This window comes from Entelurus aequoreus, linkage group LG12, assembly GCF_033978785.1.
Source record: "Entelurus aequoreus isolate RoL-2023_Sb linkage group LG12, RoL_Eaeq_v1.1, whole genome shotgun sequence".
NCBI lineage: Eukaryota > Metazoa > Chordata > Actinopteri > Syngnathiformes > Syngnathidae > Entelurus > Entelurus aequoreus.
In genome coordinates, this window is record NC_084742.1 from 47,816,367 (window position 1) to 47,831,017 (window position 14,651).

General features: G+C 40.1%; 1 protein-coding gene across 6 annotated transcripts in view; it reads left to right on the forward strand.

The window, feature by feature from the left end:
• LOC133662286 (hepatocyte growth factor activator) overlaps nucleotides 1–14,651 on the forward strand; it is a 46,493-nt gene that overhangs the window by 18,187 nt on the left and 13,655 nt on the right. For 5 of the 6 annotated variants that reach the window (XM_062066153.1, XM_062066157.1, XM_062066158.1 and 2 more), the window contains 4 exons: nucleotides 2,997–3,107; nucleotides 4,290–4,464; nucleotides 11,815–11,912; nucleotides 13,036–13,303. In XM_062066153.1, coding sequence (XP_061922137.1) covers nucleotides 2,997–3,107; nucleotides 4,290–4,464; nucleotides 11,815–11,912; nucleotides 13,036–13,303 — 652 coding nt within the window. The remainder of the gene's footprint in view (nucleotides 1–2,996; nucleotides 3,108–4,289; nucleotides 4,465–11,814; nucleotides 11,913–13,035; nucleotides 13,304–14,651) is intronic. The other variant, XM_062066156.1, reaches the window with a different exon arrangement.

Genomic DNA, 14,651 nt, shown 5'->3' on the forward strand with positions numbered 1-14,651 from the left:
GCCTGCCGATATTATCGACCTATAAATGCTTTAAAATGTAATTTTGGAAATTATCGGTGTCGGTTTTTTATTATCGGTATCGGTTTTTTATTTTTTTATTTTATTTTATTAAATCAACATAAAAAACACAAGATACACTTACAATTAGAGCACCAACCCAAAAAACCTCCCTCTCCCATTTACACTCATTCACACTCATTCACACAAAAGGGTTGTTTCTTTCTGTTATTAATATTCTGGTTCGTACATTATATATTAATATGTATCAATACAGTCTGCAAGGGATACCGTCCGTAAGCACACATGATTGTGCGTGTTGCTGGTCCACTAATAGTACTAACCTTTAACAGTTAATTTTACTCATTTTCATTAATTACTAGTTTCTATGCAACTGTTTTTATATTGTTTTACTTTCTTTTTTATTCAAGAAAATGTTTTTAATTTATTTATCTTATTTTATTTTATTAATTTAAAAAAAAAGAACCTTATCTTCACCATACCTGGTTGTCCAAATTAGGCATAATAATGTCTTAATTCCACGACTGTATATATCGGTATCGGTTGATATCGGTAGCGGTAATTAAAGAGTTGGACAATATCGGAAGATCGGATATCGGCAAAAAGCCATTATCGGACATCCCTAGACCTGAGCCTTGTGCTGAATAATTTTCAACTGTGCAAAGATACCGTTTACATGGTAAGTTTATTTCGAAAATGCATACAATCACAACATAATACATCACAATTTCCAGTTTCTCTTTTTGAAAATGAGCAGGAAGAAGCAGAGCTTATTCAATCCTACCCCTTTTACAATTTCATAGCAATTGCTAACACTTTTGTTCACTTCCTGTTCTCAATCTGTTCACAATATACTCCATGAATAACACATTTCTAAAAAAGAATACAAATAAAAATACATAAAAAATCAATGTATTTTTTATATAGGGGGATAAATACGATTATCAATAGGTTCAAAATGTTCATTAGGATTATTCTTTGTACTTTGTAAACACTTTGAGTTTGAACAGTTCCTTAAAGTGGATCATATTAGTATATTGTATGATTTATGTAATTTACATACTGATATACTGTTAAGTATTGCACGTGCATACAAATGTTTTAACCTAAATTTTCCTCTAATATTATATTTGTCCACTTTTGTTGAGAAGAATTGTTCTACATTCTTAGGTAGCAGGTTACATTTTTGGCGTGGCGAAGTTGGTAGAGTGGCCGTGCCAGCAATCGGAGGGTTGCTGGTTACTGGGGTTCATAGTCACGTCCGTTGTGTCCTTGGGCAAGACACTTCACCCTTACTCCTGATGGCTGCTGGTTAGCGCCTTGCATGGCAGCTCCCGCCATCAGTGTGTGAATGTGTGTGTGAATGGGTGAATGTGGAAATACTGTCAAAGCGCTTTGAGTACCTTGAAGGTAGAAAAGCGCTATACAAGTATAATCCATTTATCATTTATACATATAGTTTGCTTTGTGCATAATTTTAGCTGTTTGCAAATTCACTATATCATTGAATTTCAGTATTTTTGATTCATTAAATAAAGGGTTTGAATGTTCTCTATATCGAACATTATGCATTATTATCTTTTGTAACTTGGTTAGTGAAGCGTAGGTATTTGCCCATATTTCTACACAATATCTCAGATATAGTAACATTTCTTTTTTGTCCAATACACTTTTAGCTTTATTACTTATTGATGTATTTCATGCCACCTTATAGTGTATATTTTTACATGACATTTCCATTTTGTGATCAGTTATTGCACCCAATAATTTGGTTTATTTACTCTTTGAATGTTTTGTCCTTGTATTTGTATTTGTTTGACTTTCTCCTCTGTTACGAAAAGCATTATTTTTGTTTTACTGAGGTTCAAGTATAGTCTGTTTTTGTCAAACCATCTTTTTAATTGATTCATTACTTCTGTAATATTTGTATTCTTCTGTGTCTAATTTGCTGAACAAATCACCGTTGTATTGTCTGCAAATAATGCTAACTTTAAGTCCTTTGTAACTTTACGAATTTATCATTTATGTAGAGATTGAACAATTTTGGTCCCAGTATTGATCCCTGTGGTATACCACAGGGTGTATTTAGCGTTGTAGACGTGTGTTCGCCTAACTTCACATATTGCTTCCTACTGTTTAAAAAGCTTCTTACCCATTTTTGGTACATGATGTGATCTCCAATAATGTTGACTAGGGCTAGGTGTGTAGAATCATCATCCCTTTCCAAGTGTTGTAAGCATTATAATCTAACCTTTTACGGCTTTCAGCATGTAATGATCTAACTCGTGCATGTGCATTAACTTTCTTTGTTAGCTAATAATAGTGATTTGGATTGCTAACAATAGCTATCATTGTATGTATGTTGTATTGTAACAACAACATGACTTCAAATTGTTAGTTGCTTCTTTTGGACTGTCTTTGTGTATGTGCACACGCTACTTGCATGCACGTGTGGATGAGACAGCGATAATTAATAAGCATGAACGCCAAACAAATTCTTCAGACCAATGAACATTTTTATTTGATATAATTAGAGATCTTTATGTGTGGAGTTTGCATGTCCTCTCCGTTACTGCGTGGGTTCCCTCCGGGTAGTCCGGCTTCCTCCCACCTCCAAAGACATGTACCTGGGGATAAGTTGATTGGCAACACTAAATTGGCCCTAGTGTGTGAATGTGAGTGTGAATGTTGTCTGTCTATCTGTGTTGGCCCTCTGATGAGGTGGCGACTTGTCCAGGGTGACCCCGCCTTCCGCCCGATTGTAGCTGAGATAGGCTCCAGCGACCCCCCGCGACCCCAAAAGGGACAAGCGGTAGAAAATGGATGGATGGATTAGTAATTGTGAAAAATAAAAACATTTTAAAATATATAAGTTCTGCTAAACCACCAATGGTGAAATAAGCTAGTGTTCTTTCTTTTTTCATTTGAAAAATGTAACCGTGAGCAGTGGTTTTACGCTAAAGCACTTTTGTTTCCAGCGTGTCGCTCCAACCCGTGCCAGAATGATGGAACGTGCCGGATGATCATAGCCACCGGCAAGGAAGTGTGTAACTGCCGAAAGAGCTACAGCGGACCGCTCTGTAGCTTTGGTGAGTAAAAAGAATTGTTGCCGGACATCCGAATAGGGCACAGTTTGATGCCGGATTTTCCAATATTTATTCAGTTACATTCAAAACCAAAATTTTTCTTCAGTATTTTCTCATAACCCTTAGCATATAACCAGTTGAGAGGAGCGTGTCTCTATGCAGCTCTGAGTAGCGGCGGCGGTGAAGAGTGGAAGGACTCCTGACCAATCGCAACAGAGTAGGCGTGGTCATGGAGGGTACTACAGAATTAGAGCATGTTGGCAAAGAGGAGAAGAATACAGATGAACTCTCTACCCAACTTGAGATTAATGGAGTATTATTTCTTTATCAAATACTTTTTAGTCCCCTTTATCATATCATAATAATATGATAAATTATGAAAGTGAACCCGTGTTAACAATAAGAGAATATTCATTCTAGTTAAAAAAAAAAAAAAAAGACAAAAACAAACTCCAAAGGCATCTATGCCTCACCTGGTGTAAACGTCACTGCAGTAGTCTACCGGGGAGGTCATGAAGTGCAATCCTAAGCCTTCCCCTCCTCTTGCGAGCTGCAACCGTTTTTTTCTTCGGAGCGCAATGGTCCAGTCTTTTGGGGCCCGCTAGTGGTGGTGGAGTTCCGTTCTGTGCGGTGGATGTTTCCTTTTTCAATGGCCTGGAGGCTCTGAGGGCGGCGTTGTGTGCCTTTCGTTGTGTCATCTCCATGCAAGGGTGAGTGCATAGTGTGCTAAATGACTGACTGAATGGTTGTGTGAGGTGTTTGATGTGAACAGTTTTATTGGTCTAATATCCATCCATCCGTTTTCTACCGCTTGTCCCTTTTGGGGTTGCGGGGGGTGTTGGAGCCTATCTCAGCTGCATTCGGGCGGAAGGCAGGGTACACCCTGGACAAGTCGCCACCTCATCACAGGGCCAACCAAAGGCTAAATTTATTAGCAACATGTGGTGTTCATGAACCCAGGAAAAATCCATGAATTAGCCGCAACATTGTATAAAGCACATGGTTCAAAGCGTAGGGAAAAAGTAGCGACTTTTAGATCAGAAATGATGGCGCTTTTTTGTTTCAGACTTGTAATGTTAAAAAGCAACATATGTTGGCGACAGAACGGATTAATTCCCATTATTTCCTATTGGAAAAAGGTTTGCTTGGGATTGTCAGGCAATGAGGTTTTCTTTGTAATTACAGAGCCCGATAGCGAGTGCTACAGCAGTCGAGGTACAAACTACAGGGGCGTGGTGTCTTCCACGGCGTCCGGCACCCAATGTCTGCCGTGGAACTCAGACCTGCTCTACAATGAGCTTCACGTGGGCACTGTGCTGGCAGCTCCCCTCAGGGGCCTCGGGGAGCACGCTTACTGCAGGTATGGATGCACTGTTATATATGTAGCTATATATATACACCGTTAACCACGCTATACACCGTTAACCACGCTATACTGTTGGATAAGCTCAGAGCAATCGGATTTAACAAAAACTCATGGGGCTGGATGCAATCTTACTTGGAGGGGAGGGAGCAGGTGGTAGAGGTGAACGGCACCGTGTCCCCCCCCTCTCGGTGAGCTGTGGAGTCCCCCAAGGCAGTATATTGGGACCTTTACTGTTCCTAATATACATAAACGACATGTCATCGGCATGCGACTGTGAATTGTTTTTGTTTGCGGATAACTCTGCCTTGCTGGTATCCGGCAAGGACAAGTCACAGGTGGAGAAAATCGTCAGTGCTGAGCTCTGTAGAACTTGCACCTGGCTCGCTGACAACAAGCTATCCATACACTTGGGTAAAACAGAATCCATCCTGTTTGGGTCCCACATCAACCTCAAGAAAGTCAATGACTTCACCATAAAAGTGGGTGACATTGTTATCACCAGGAAAGATGAGGTCACCTACCTAGGTTCCATTCTAGAGGCTAACCTTTCCTGTGATAAAATGGCAACCAAGGTAATCAAAAAGGTTAGATTTCTCTACAGAATCTCCTCTCTGGTCAACAAAAGCACCTTGAGGATTCTGGCGGGAACTCTCGTTCAACCCTTTTTCGATTACGCATGCACCTCCTGGTACCCTAGCACCTCCAAAACCCTCAAATCTAAACTCCAAACATCTCAGAACAAGCTAGTCAGGTTACTGCTAGACCTCCACCCCAGATCCCACCTCACTCCTACCCACTTCTCTAAAGTGGGCTGGCTCAAGGTGGAGGACAGAGTTAAACAACTAGCACTGAGCCTAGTCTATAAAATCTGCTACACCTCCCTGATACCGAAGTACATGTCAAACTACTTCCTTAACGTAAATGACCACCATAACCACAACACCAGGGGGAGCTCCACTAACCACGTTAAACCCAGATTCCGAACTAACAAAGGTCTTAACTCATTCTCTTTCTATGCCACATCAATGTGGAATGCGCTCCCAACAGGTATAAAAGAAAGGGCATCTCTATCCTCCTTCAAAACCGCAATAAAAGTTCACCTCCAGGCAGCTACAACCCTAAACTAACACCCTCCCCGGATTGCTAACAATCAAATGTAAACAATCAAATGCAGATACTTTTTCTTATGCCTTCTGATATCTCTCTCTCTCTCTCTCTCTCTCTATGTCCACTACTTGATGTCCATATCCTACCCCCCCCCCTCCACACCCCTGATTGTAAATAATGTAAATAATTCATTGTGATTATCTTGTGTGATGACTGTATTATGATGATAGTATATATGATAGTATATATCTGTATCATGAATCAATTTAAGTGGACCCCGACTTAAACAAGTTGAAAAACTTATTCAGGTGTTACCATTTAGTGGTCAATTGTACGGAATATGTACTTCACTGTGCAACCTACTAATAAAAGTCTCAATCAATCAATCAATCAATCAATCAATGTCGCTTAGGCAACAGCAACTAATATTATGTACAGCATATAGCAACATCCACTAAGTTGTTCACTGTATATGGACCTAAACACCAAGAAACTAATGATTTTTCTGCAAAATATTAAAATAATATACATCGTATAAATAAGAATTAAAACTATTATATTAATAAATTTACCATAATATTAAACACATGCTGCACTGTACACTGCTACCTAAACTATTCTAAATATATTAAAGAGGTGACAAAAAAACATGCTTAAAGGCCTACTGAAACCCACTACTATCGACCACGTAGTCTGATAGTTTATATATCAATGATTAAATCTTAACATTGCAACACATGCCAATACGGCAGGGTTAACTTATAAAGTGCAATTTTAAATTTCCCTGGAAACTTCCGGTTGAAAACGTCTAGATATGATGACGTTTGCGCGTGACGTCAATGGTTGAAGCGGAAGTATTGGGACACATTGTATCCCAATACAAACAGCTCTGTTTTCATCGCAAAATTCCACAGTATTCTGGACATCTGTGTTGGTGAATCTTTTGCAATTTGTTCAATGAACAATGGAGACTGCAAAGAAGAAAGCTGTAGGTGGGATTATTAGCGGCTGGCTGCAGCAACACAACCAGGAGGACTTTGACTTGGATAGCAGACGCGCTATCCGACGCTAGCCGCCGACCGCATCGATGATCGGGTGAAGTCCTTCATCGCGCCGTCGATCGCTGGAACGCAGGTGAGCACGGTGTTGATGAGCAGATGAGGGCTGGCGTAGGTGGATAGCTAATGTTTTTAGCATAGCTCTGTGAGGTCCCGTAGCTAAGTTAGCTTCAATGGCGTCGTTAGCAACAGCATTGTTAAGCTTCGCCAGGCTGGAAAGCATTAACCGTGTAGTTACAGGTCCAGGGTTTAATAGTATTGTTGATCTTCTATTTATCCTTCCAGTCAGGGGCTTATTTCTTTTGTTTCTATCTGCAGTTAAGCCCGATGCTATCACGTTAGCTCTGTAGCTAAAGTGCTTCACCGATGTATTGTCGTGGAGATAAAAGTCACTGTGAATGTCCATTTCGCGTTCTCGACTCTCATTTTCAAGAGGATATAGTATCCGAGGTGGTTTAAAATACAAATCCGTGATCCACAATAGAAAAAGGAGAAAGTGTGGAATCCAATGAGCCCTTGTACCTAAGTTACGGTCAGAGCGAAAAAAGATATGTCCTGCACTGCACTCTAGTCCTTCACTCTCACGTACCTCATCCACAAATCTTTCATCCTCGCTCAAATTAATGCTTTCTCGGTCCGAATCGCTCTCGCTGCTGGTGTAAACAATGGGGAAATGTGAGGAGCTCTTCCACCTGCGACGTCACGCTACTTCCGGTACAGGCAAGGCTTTTTTTATCAGCGACCAAAAGTTGCGAACTTTATCGTCGATGTTCTCTACTAAATCCTTTCAGCAAAAATATGGCAATATCGCGAAATGATCAAGTATGACACATAGAATGGATCTGCTATCCCCGTTTAAATAAGAACATTTAATTTCAGTAGGCCTTTAAAGTTCACAGAACATATAATGAAATATGTTATTGATAATTAGAATACCAATATTTTAAGTTGTATTAAGTGTTGGTATCAATAATTAATGAGAAAATACATTATTTTAGACTGTCTGGTAAATAGTGCGACTAAAAACAAAAACACATCATATGTTAATTGTTCGAAATCCATCCATTTCCTATATCGCTTATCCTCATTAATGATAAATGGTCTGTATTTACATAGCACTTTACTATACCTGGAATTAGGGGTGTGGGAAAAAATCGATTCAGATTCAAATCTCCATTCTCAAGTTGTATGATTCAGTATCTATTCTCATTTTTCAAAAATGGATTTTCTTCCCCCGCTCCCGGCGATGTGTATGTGCCTTCTGGGCTACCGTAGGTATTGCGCAATAAGCAGCGTCACTACCTGGTGGCTACTAAGGGGAGTGTAGTGTTGTAGTGTTGCCGCTAAAATGCAGGTAAAAGAAAAAGAAACGGAGCAACCTAAAGAAGAAATACAACCGCCTCCGCGGACTTTGACAGCAAACGTTTGGAGACACTTTGGATTTTACCGTGGCAAGAAAGGGCTTGACATAACTCATGCAATTTGCAGACTTTGCAACGCTAAAGTAAAGTATTTTGGGAATACTTCAAATCCCTACGCTCACTTGGACAGACACCACCCAGAGTTATCAGAGGAAAAGGATAATCCACTAACAACACCGGCAGCTGATCAACACGCTGCTCTGCACCAGTTTACAAAATTACCACCCAGTTCTGAACGGGCAAAGAAGATAACCAGATCCATCGCTTGTTTCATTGCAAAAGACCTGCGACCATACAGCACAGTGGAGAGAGAAGGCTTCAGGTTCATGATCAAAACTATTGAGCCATTGTATGACATCCCATCACGCTCGGTTTTTACAGACAATGTTGTACCTTCACTTTACAGAGAGACAAAGCTAAAAGTGGGGGAAGCTGTGACTAGAGCTAGCAGAGTAGCTCTTACCTGTGATCACTGAACCTCTAGGACCTAGACTGGGGTAGATCCTGCTGAAATCCTATGTATTGAATGAATAGAGAATCGTTTTGAATCGGAAAAATATCGTTTTTGAATCGAGAATTGAGTTGAATCGAAAAAATCGATTTATAATTGAATCGTGACCCCAAGAATCGATATCGAATCGTGGGACACCCAAAGCGCTTTACATTATATGTCATACCCACCTATTCACACACACATTCACACACTGATGGCGGAAGCTGCTATGTAAGGCGCAAAACACAACCCATTATGAGCAAGGGTGAAGTGTCTTACCCAAGAACAGAAGTTGGAAGTTCACAGGTAGGCTGGAGCCTATCTCAGCTGACTTCAGGGGAGAGGCGGTCTTGACTGGTCGCCAGCCAATCGCAGGGCACATATAGACAGAGAGAAATGTTTGCAAATGTATTAAAAAAAAAAAAAAATCACATGTACATAAGTATTCACAGCTTTAGCTCAATACAATACTGTTGATGCACCTTTGACAGCAAGTTCTTGGTCACCTCCCTGACACGACCCTTGTCCACTAATCGCTCAGTTTACGGCCGGCCAGCTCTAAGAAAAGTCGTGGTGGTTCCACACTTCTTACATTTACAAATGATGGAGGCCACTGTGCTCATTGGGACCTTCAAGGCAACAGATGTTTTTTCTGTACCCTTCCCCAGATTTGTGTCTTGAGACAATCCTATTGATGTTCCTTTAGTAAGACAGGATGCCCCTGATCTCACGTTTGAGCTTCATTGCATTGGCTATGAATACTTATGTACATGTGTTTTTATTTTTTATTTATTTTTTTTTTTTTTAATACATTTGCAAAACATTCTAAAAATAAATTTTTTTTCACATTGTCCATATGTATTGTGTGTAGAATTTTGAGTACAAAAATGTATTTGTTACGATTCAAATAAGGCTGTAACATAACAAAATGTGGAAAAAGAGAAGTGCTGTGAATACCTTCCGGATGCACTGTATGGACAATTGAGTCTGCAATTAACAACATGCGCAACTGGGATAGGCTCCAGCACCCCCGCGACCCCAAGAGGGACACGCGGTAGAAAACTGATGGAATGAAAATGGAGTGAACAACATGCATATTTTTGGAATGTGGGAAGAAGCTGGAGTACCCGGACAAAACGCATTGGGAGAACATTCAAACTAAACACAGAGTAGGCCAAATGAAGGTTCGAACGATCTCCTGACTGTGCTGCCTACATGCTAACCACTAGTGTCTAGTGTTTAATATCTTTCTATCTATCTATCTATCATGTATTCAATAACATTATTGTTTATAGGGCCTTAATTGTCTGTGTACCGTGGCTAACAATAACGATAATCTTAATATGGCAATGCTGCAATCACCAATATATCATTTGTATTATGGACACTTAATTAGCCCTAGTGTGGTAATGTGAGTGTGAATGTTTGTCTGTGTATCTGTGTTGACCCTGCACTGAGGTGGCAACTTGTCCAGGGGATATCCTGCCTTCTGCCCAAGTGCAGCTGGGATAGGCTCCAGCCCACCCGCGACCCCAAAAGGTACAAGCGGTAGACAATGGATGGATAGCACGAGGAGTGCTCCCTGAACATACTGTATACCAGGGGTGGGCAATTAATTTTTACCGGGGGCCGCATGAGCTACCCGAGCACTGCTGGAGGGCCACATCGACAATATTTCAATTAAATTTTGCTCAATATTATTTTTGATATATACCGTAAGATAAATAATAATAATAATAATAATAGTAATACTTCAACATAGTGTGTGTAACAGCATTCCATTACTAATATATATAAATTAACATTAATAATAAATGACAGTAAAATAAGCACACGTATGACTGAGGAGTCATAGTGTAACTTTGTGTGGTGTTTGAGTTGTCCGACTTTTTGTGTGGCCTTAAACGCACCAGTGGTTTAGTGCTATGCGTGTTGGTGACAGATGACAAGTTGGTTTTGGCCTGGTTTGTACGGCAGAAAATGACTAGTTTTTCGAGATAGAATTGTTTTACTCATGTTTTTGGTGTGGTTATGTCCGAATATAAACAGTTTTGTTCAATAAAGTGATCGATATAATTCCTGTCCTCGAAGCATCTCGATAGACGTTACAATAATTGAACGGTGTTCAATTGAACGGTGTTGACGAACACCATTAGGGCCGCTTGTTGTCACTGTCACTCAAAGTTGCATTGCAAAATTCCATAGAATAAATATGTTTATTTTGTTTATAATTCAGATGGGATTTGATTTGGTGCGCGGCATATACTTGCTGCGCGCAGCAGACGCTTGAACAGTGCGCAATTGCGCAGGCACGCACCTTAGGTGAGGGGACGTTGCTTTGCAGTTCATGTGTTGTTGAAAACACGGCATTCCTCATCAACTTTTCTCTTTTTTGCGTCTCGGGTGTAAACCGTGCATCACTTGTCGCTGCATGTGCACCTTCACTCGCAGGTTACACACGGACACACGCCCATAAATAATACTTTTCAAAATAAAAGCAGCACAGTTGTATTGCGCGCAGGACATAGATGTTTTTTCAACTTTATTTTGTAATTGCAGTTGTTCACATTCACTCACAATCACGCATACGTCCACACGGAAGTAATACAAATAACGATTTTCAAAACAAAAGCAGCACCGTTGTATTGCACACTCGACATAGATACTTTTTTAAATTTATTTTGTAATTTATAATTGGCCTCACGCGGGCCGGACAGGGACGCACAAAGGGCCGGATGCGGCCCGCGGGCCGCAGAATGCCCAGGTCTGCTGTATACTGTAAAACAGTGACTCGACTCACTAAGGAGTGAACAATGAAATACTTTTATTGTTGCAAAAAGAGACAAGAACACATTGATGATTGCATCATAAAGTTAAATATTGCAATAGTTTGCCACATTGATAGTTTGTCATACTACTATTAGTGTTATCATTAATACTGAATATTTAAATACATTTTGTGCATATTTTTTTATTGTATCTGTGTTTATATTTAATTGAACTATATAAACAAATATGTGGGGAAAAGACAAGTCATTGATTTTTTGATTAATTATCCATTATATTTTACCATTACTATTGCAAAACATTTTTGTAAATATTTGTATTACATTCCAAAATTATTAAAAAACAAAAAACTGCTGGTGAAAAGAAAATATTTTATCATATTGTAATATTTGTATCAAACATACTAATGATATAAATTTTAAAAAAGCGTTTGATTGTTGGGTAGTAAAATAATGTCAGTTTTACATACTGTGTACAGAAATCCTGATGGAGACAAAATGCCGTGGTGTTACGCTCTGAATAAGGGCGCCATCTCCTGGGAGTACTGTGACGTGCTTTCCTGCAAGATGCCTTTCTGTAAGTACACTATTCACTTCATAAATTATTATTACAGCTAATAGTTAGCTAATAGTGGGCCGAGTCGTTTCGTTCACAAAATTCAATACATAATCATACTCAGTTAAACTCACGCAATCATTGATGGCATATCCGAAAGGCAAAATAGTTGCCATCTACCGAATGTGATGACCTCTACTACCTTAAATAATGTTGGTATGGGATTAAGCGCCTCATTTATTGGCCCATTTTCAGTTTGGCTCTTATAGGCAAAAAGTTTGGTTACGCCTGGGTTAGAGGATTTGGCTAGTGACTAAGTTAATTCGAAAAGTTGGTTGACTCACGTTTATTTAGTTAAGTTGAAGTTTAGTTAGTTCATTTAATTGTACCCCATTTAACATGCTACACGCCAGGTGATTGACCGAAATACTTTTTTAGTTAGTTCCGTACACTCTTTGAAAACATTATGAAAGTTTCTTATTTTGTTAGTCTGTTAGCTAGTTTGTTCATTTATTTGTTAGCAGGATTACGCATAAACTGCACAACCGATTTCTATGGAACTTTGCTGAAGTGGTGGCACAGTTGCAGAGCATAAACCTGTAAAATGTTTCCGCATTACGTCTTTCTTCATAAGCTGTGAAGTAGCTTGCGAGCCAATAAAATGTTGTCAGGATTATTCACACTTATGTTAAATTCATTTAAAATGAAACACATTAAAAATTTGAAAACAATCACATAACGCAATATTTTTTAAAAAAACATAGCATCTTCTCTAGGATGAACACGGTCAACATGCAACACGCTAGTTAGTTTAACTAATTGTTTAGATCATATGCTTTGTCTGTTCATTTGTTGTTTGGTAGCAGATTAGGCAAAAAAAACAATTGATTTCCACAATATCTTGCAGATTTCTCATTTTCCAAGCAAAAACCTGTAACATTTCCTCATATCAATCAAAGTTTATTTATATAGCCCTTAATCACAAGTGTCTCAAAGGGCTGCACAAGCATAACATCTTTTAAACTAGAAAGTAACCTGCTAGCTAACATACGGACAAAATTACGTTGTCGGGAAACATTACGCAATTTCCATTGTATGAGAAAACTGACCTGATAATTATTATTATTATTTTTTTTTTACATAGCCTCTTCTCGTCGGATTAACATGTTCAACACGCTCCCAGGACTCGGCAATGCTAAGCCATCCAAGCCAGCTTCAAAGAAGGCCGTGTGCGGTACAAAGCACAAGAAGAGAGTGTCGGTCGCCAGGGGAAGGATCGTAGGAGGAAACGCTGCACTTCCTGGTACTCATCCCTGGATGGCTGCCATTTATTACGGAGAGTCTGAATTCTGCGCCGGAACCTTAATCGCCTCCTGCTGGGTTGTCTCTGCAGCACACTGTTTATTTCGGAAGTACGCAAAAACTTCTTGTACTAGTACTTGTTGTTCCACTATGGCAGGGGTCGGCAACCTTTACCACTCAAAGAGCCATTTTGGAAAGTTTCACAAATTAAAGAAAACAATGGGAGCCACAAAATATTTTTGAAAATTTAAAATGAAAAACACCGCATACAAAGCTTAAATTGCTTTGCGCTATGTTAACCAGGGGTCTCTGACACACGCACCGGCACGCATCTCAATATGGAAATTTACTGTTAGTGCGGCCCGCGACTTTTAATTGAATGGCGCTTGATAGCGTCTTTCTTGCCAACCCTCTCATTTTTTCCGGGAGACCCCCGAATATCGGGGCGTGATGGCACTGCTTTTAGCGCCCTCTACAGCCTGCCCAAACAGCGTACCTGCTTGGCCACATGTAGAATGCAGCTTTTGCTTGCCCACGTAAGTGCCAGCAAGGCATACTTGTTCAACAGCCACACAGCTTACACTGACGGTAGTCGTACAAAAACAACTTTAACACTGTTACGTTACAAATAAGCGCCACACTTTGAACCCACACCAAAAAAGAATGACAAACACATTTCTGGAGAACATCTGCACTGTAACACAACATAAACACAACACAACAAATACCCAGAATCCCATGCAGCCCTAACTCTTCCGCTCAACCGACGCACGGAGAGGGGGGGGGTTGATGTGTGGGGGTTTTGGTGGTAGCGGGGGTGTATAATGTAGACCGGAAGAGTTAGGGCTGCATGGGATTCTGGGTATTTGTTGTGTTGTGTTACGGTGCGGATGTTCTCCAGAAATGTGTTTGTCATTCTTTTTTGGTGTGGGTTCACAGTGTGGCGCATATTTGTAACGTAACAGTGTTAAAGTTGTTTTTGTATGACTACCGTCAGTGTAAGCTGTGTGGCTGTTGAGCAAGTATGCTTTGCTGTCTCCTACGTGTGCAAGTAAAAGCAACATATAACATGTGGCCGGGCTGGCACGCTGTTTGTAAATGCTATAGGGTACAATTAATGCAGTGCCATTAGGGCACGCCCTTGATTAAGTCATTAGAGTGAAAATAGGATATTATTTGCCCTGGGAGATTTCTAGGAGAGGCAGTCTCCTGGGAAAATCGGGGGGGTCGTTAAGTATACTGGGAAAACCGGGAGGGTCGGCAAGTATGCAGCTGAGCCGCATCAGAGTGGTCAAAGAGCCGCATGCGGCTCTGGAGCCGCGGGTTGCCGACCCCTGCACTATGGCAATCTACCTACCATTTGTTGTGTTTCTGAAAAAATTATCCCTATTGGATAGAATTTTAATAGAAATAATAAGTAGGAAAAGTATGATTTTGGCACCTCAAACTTTTGGCATC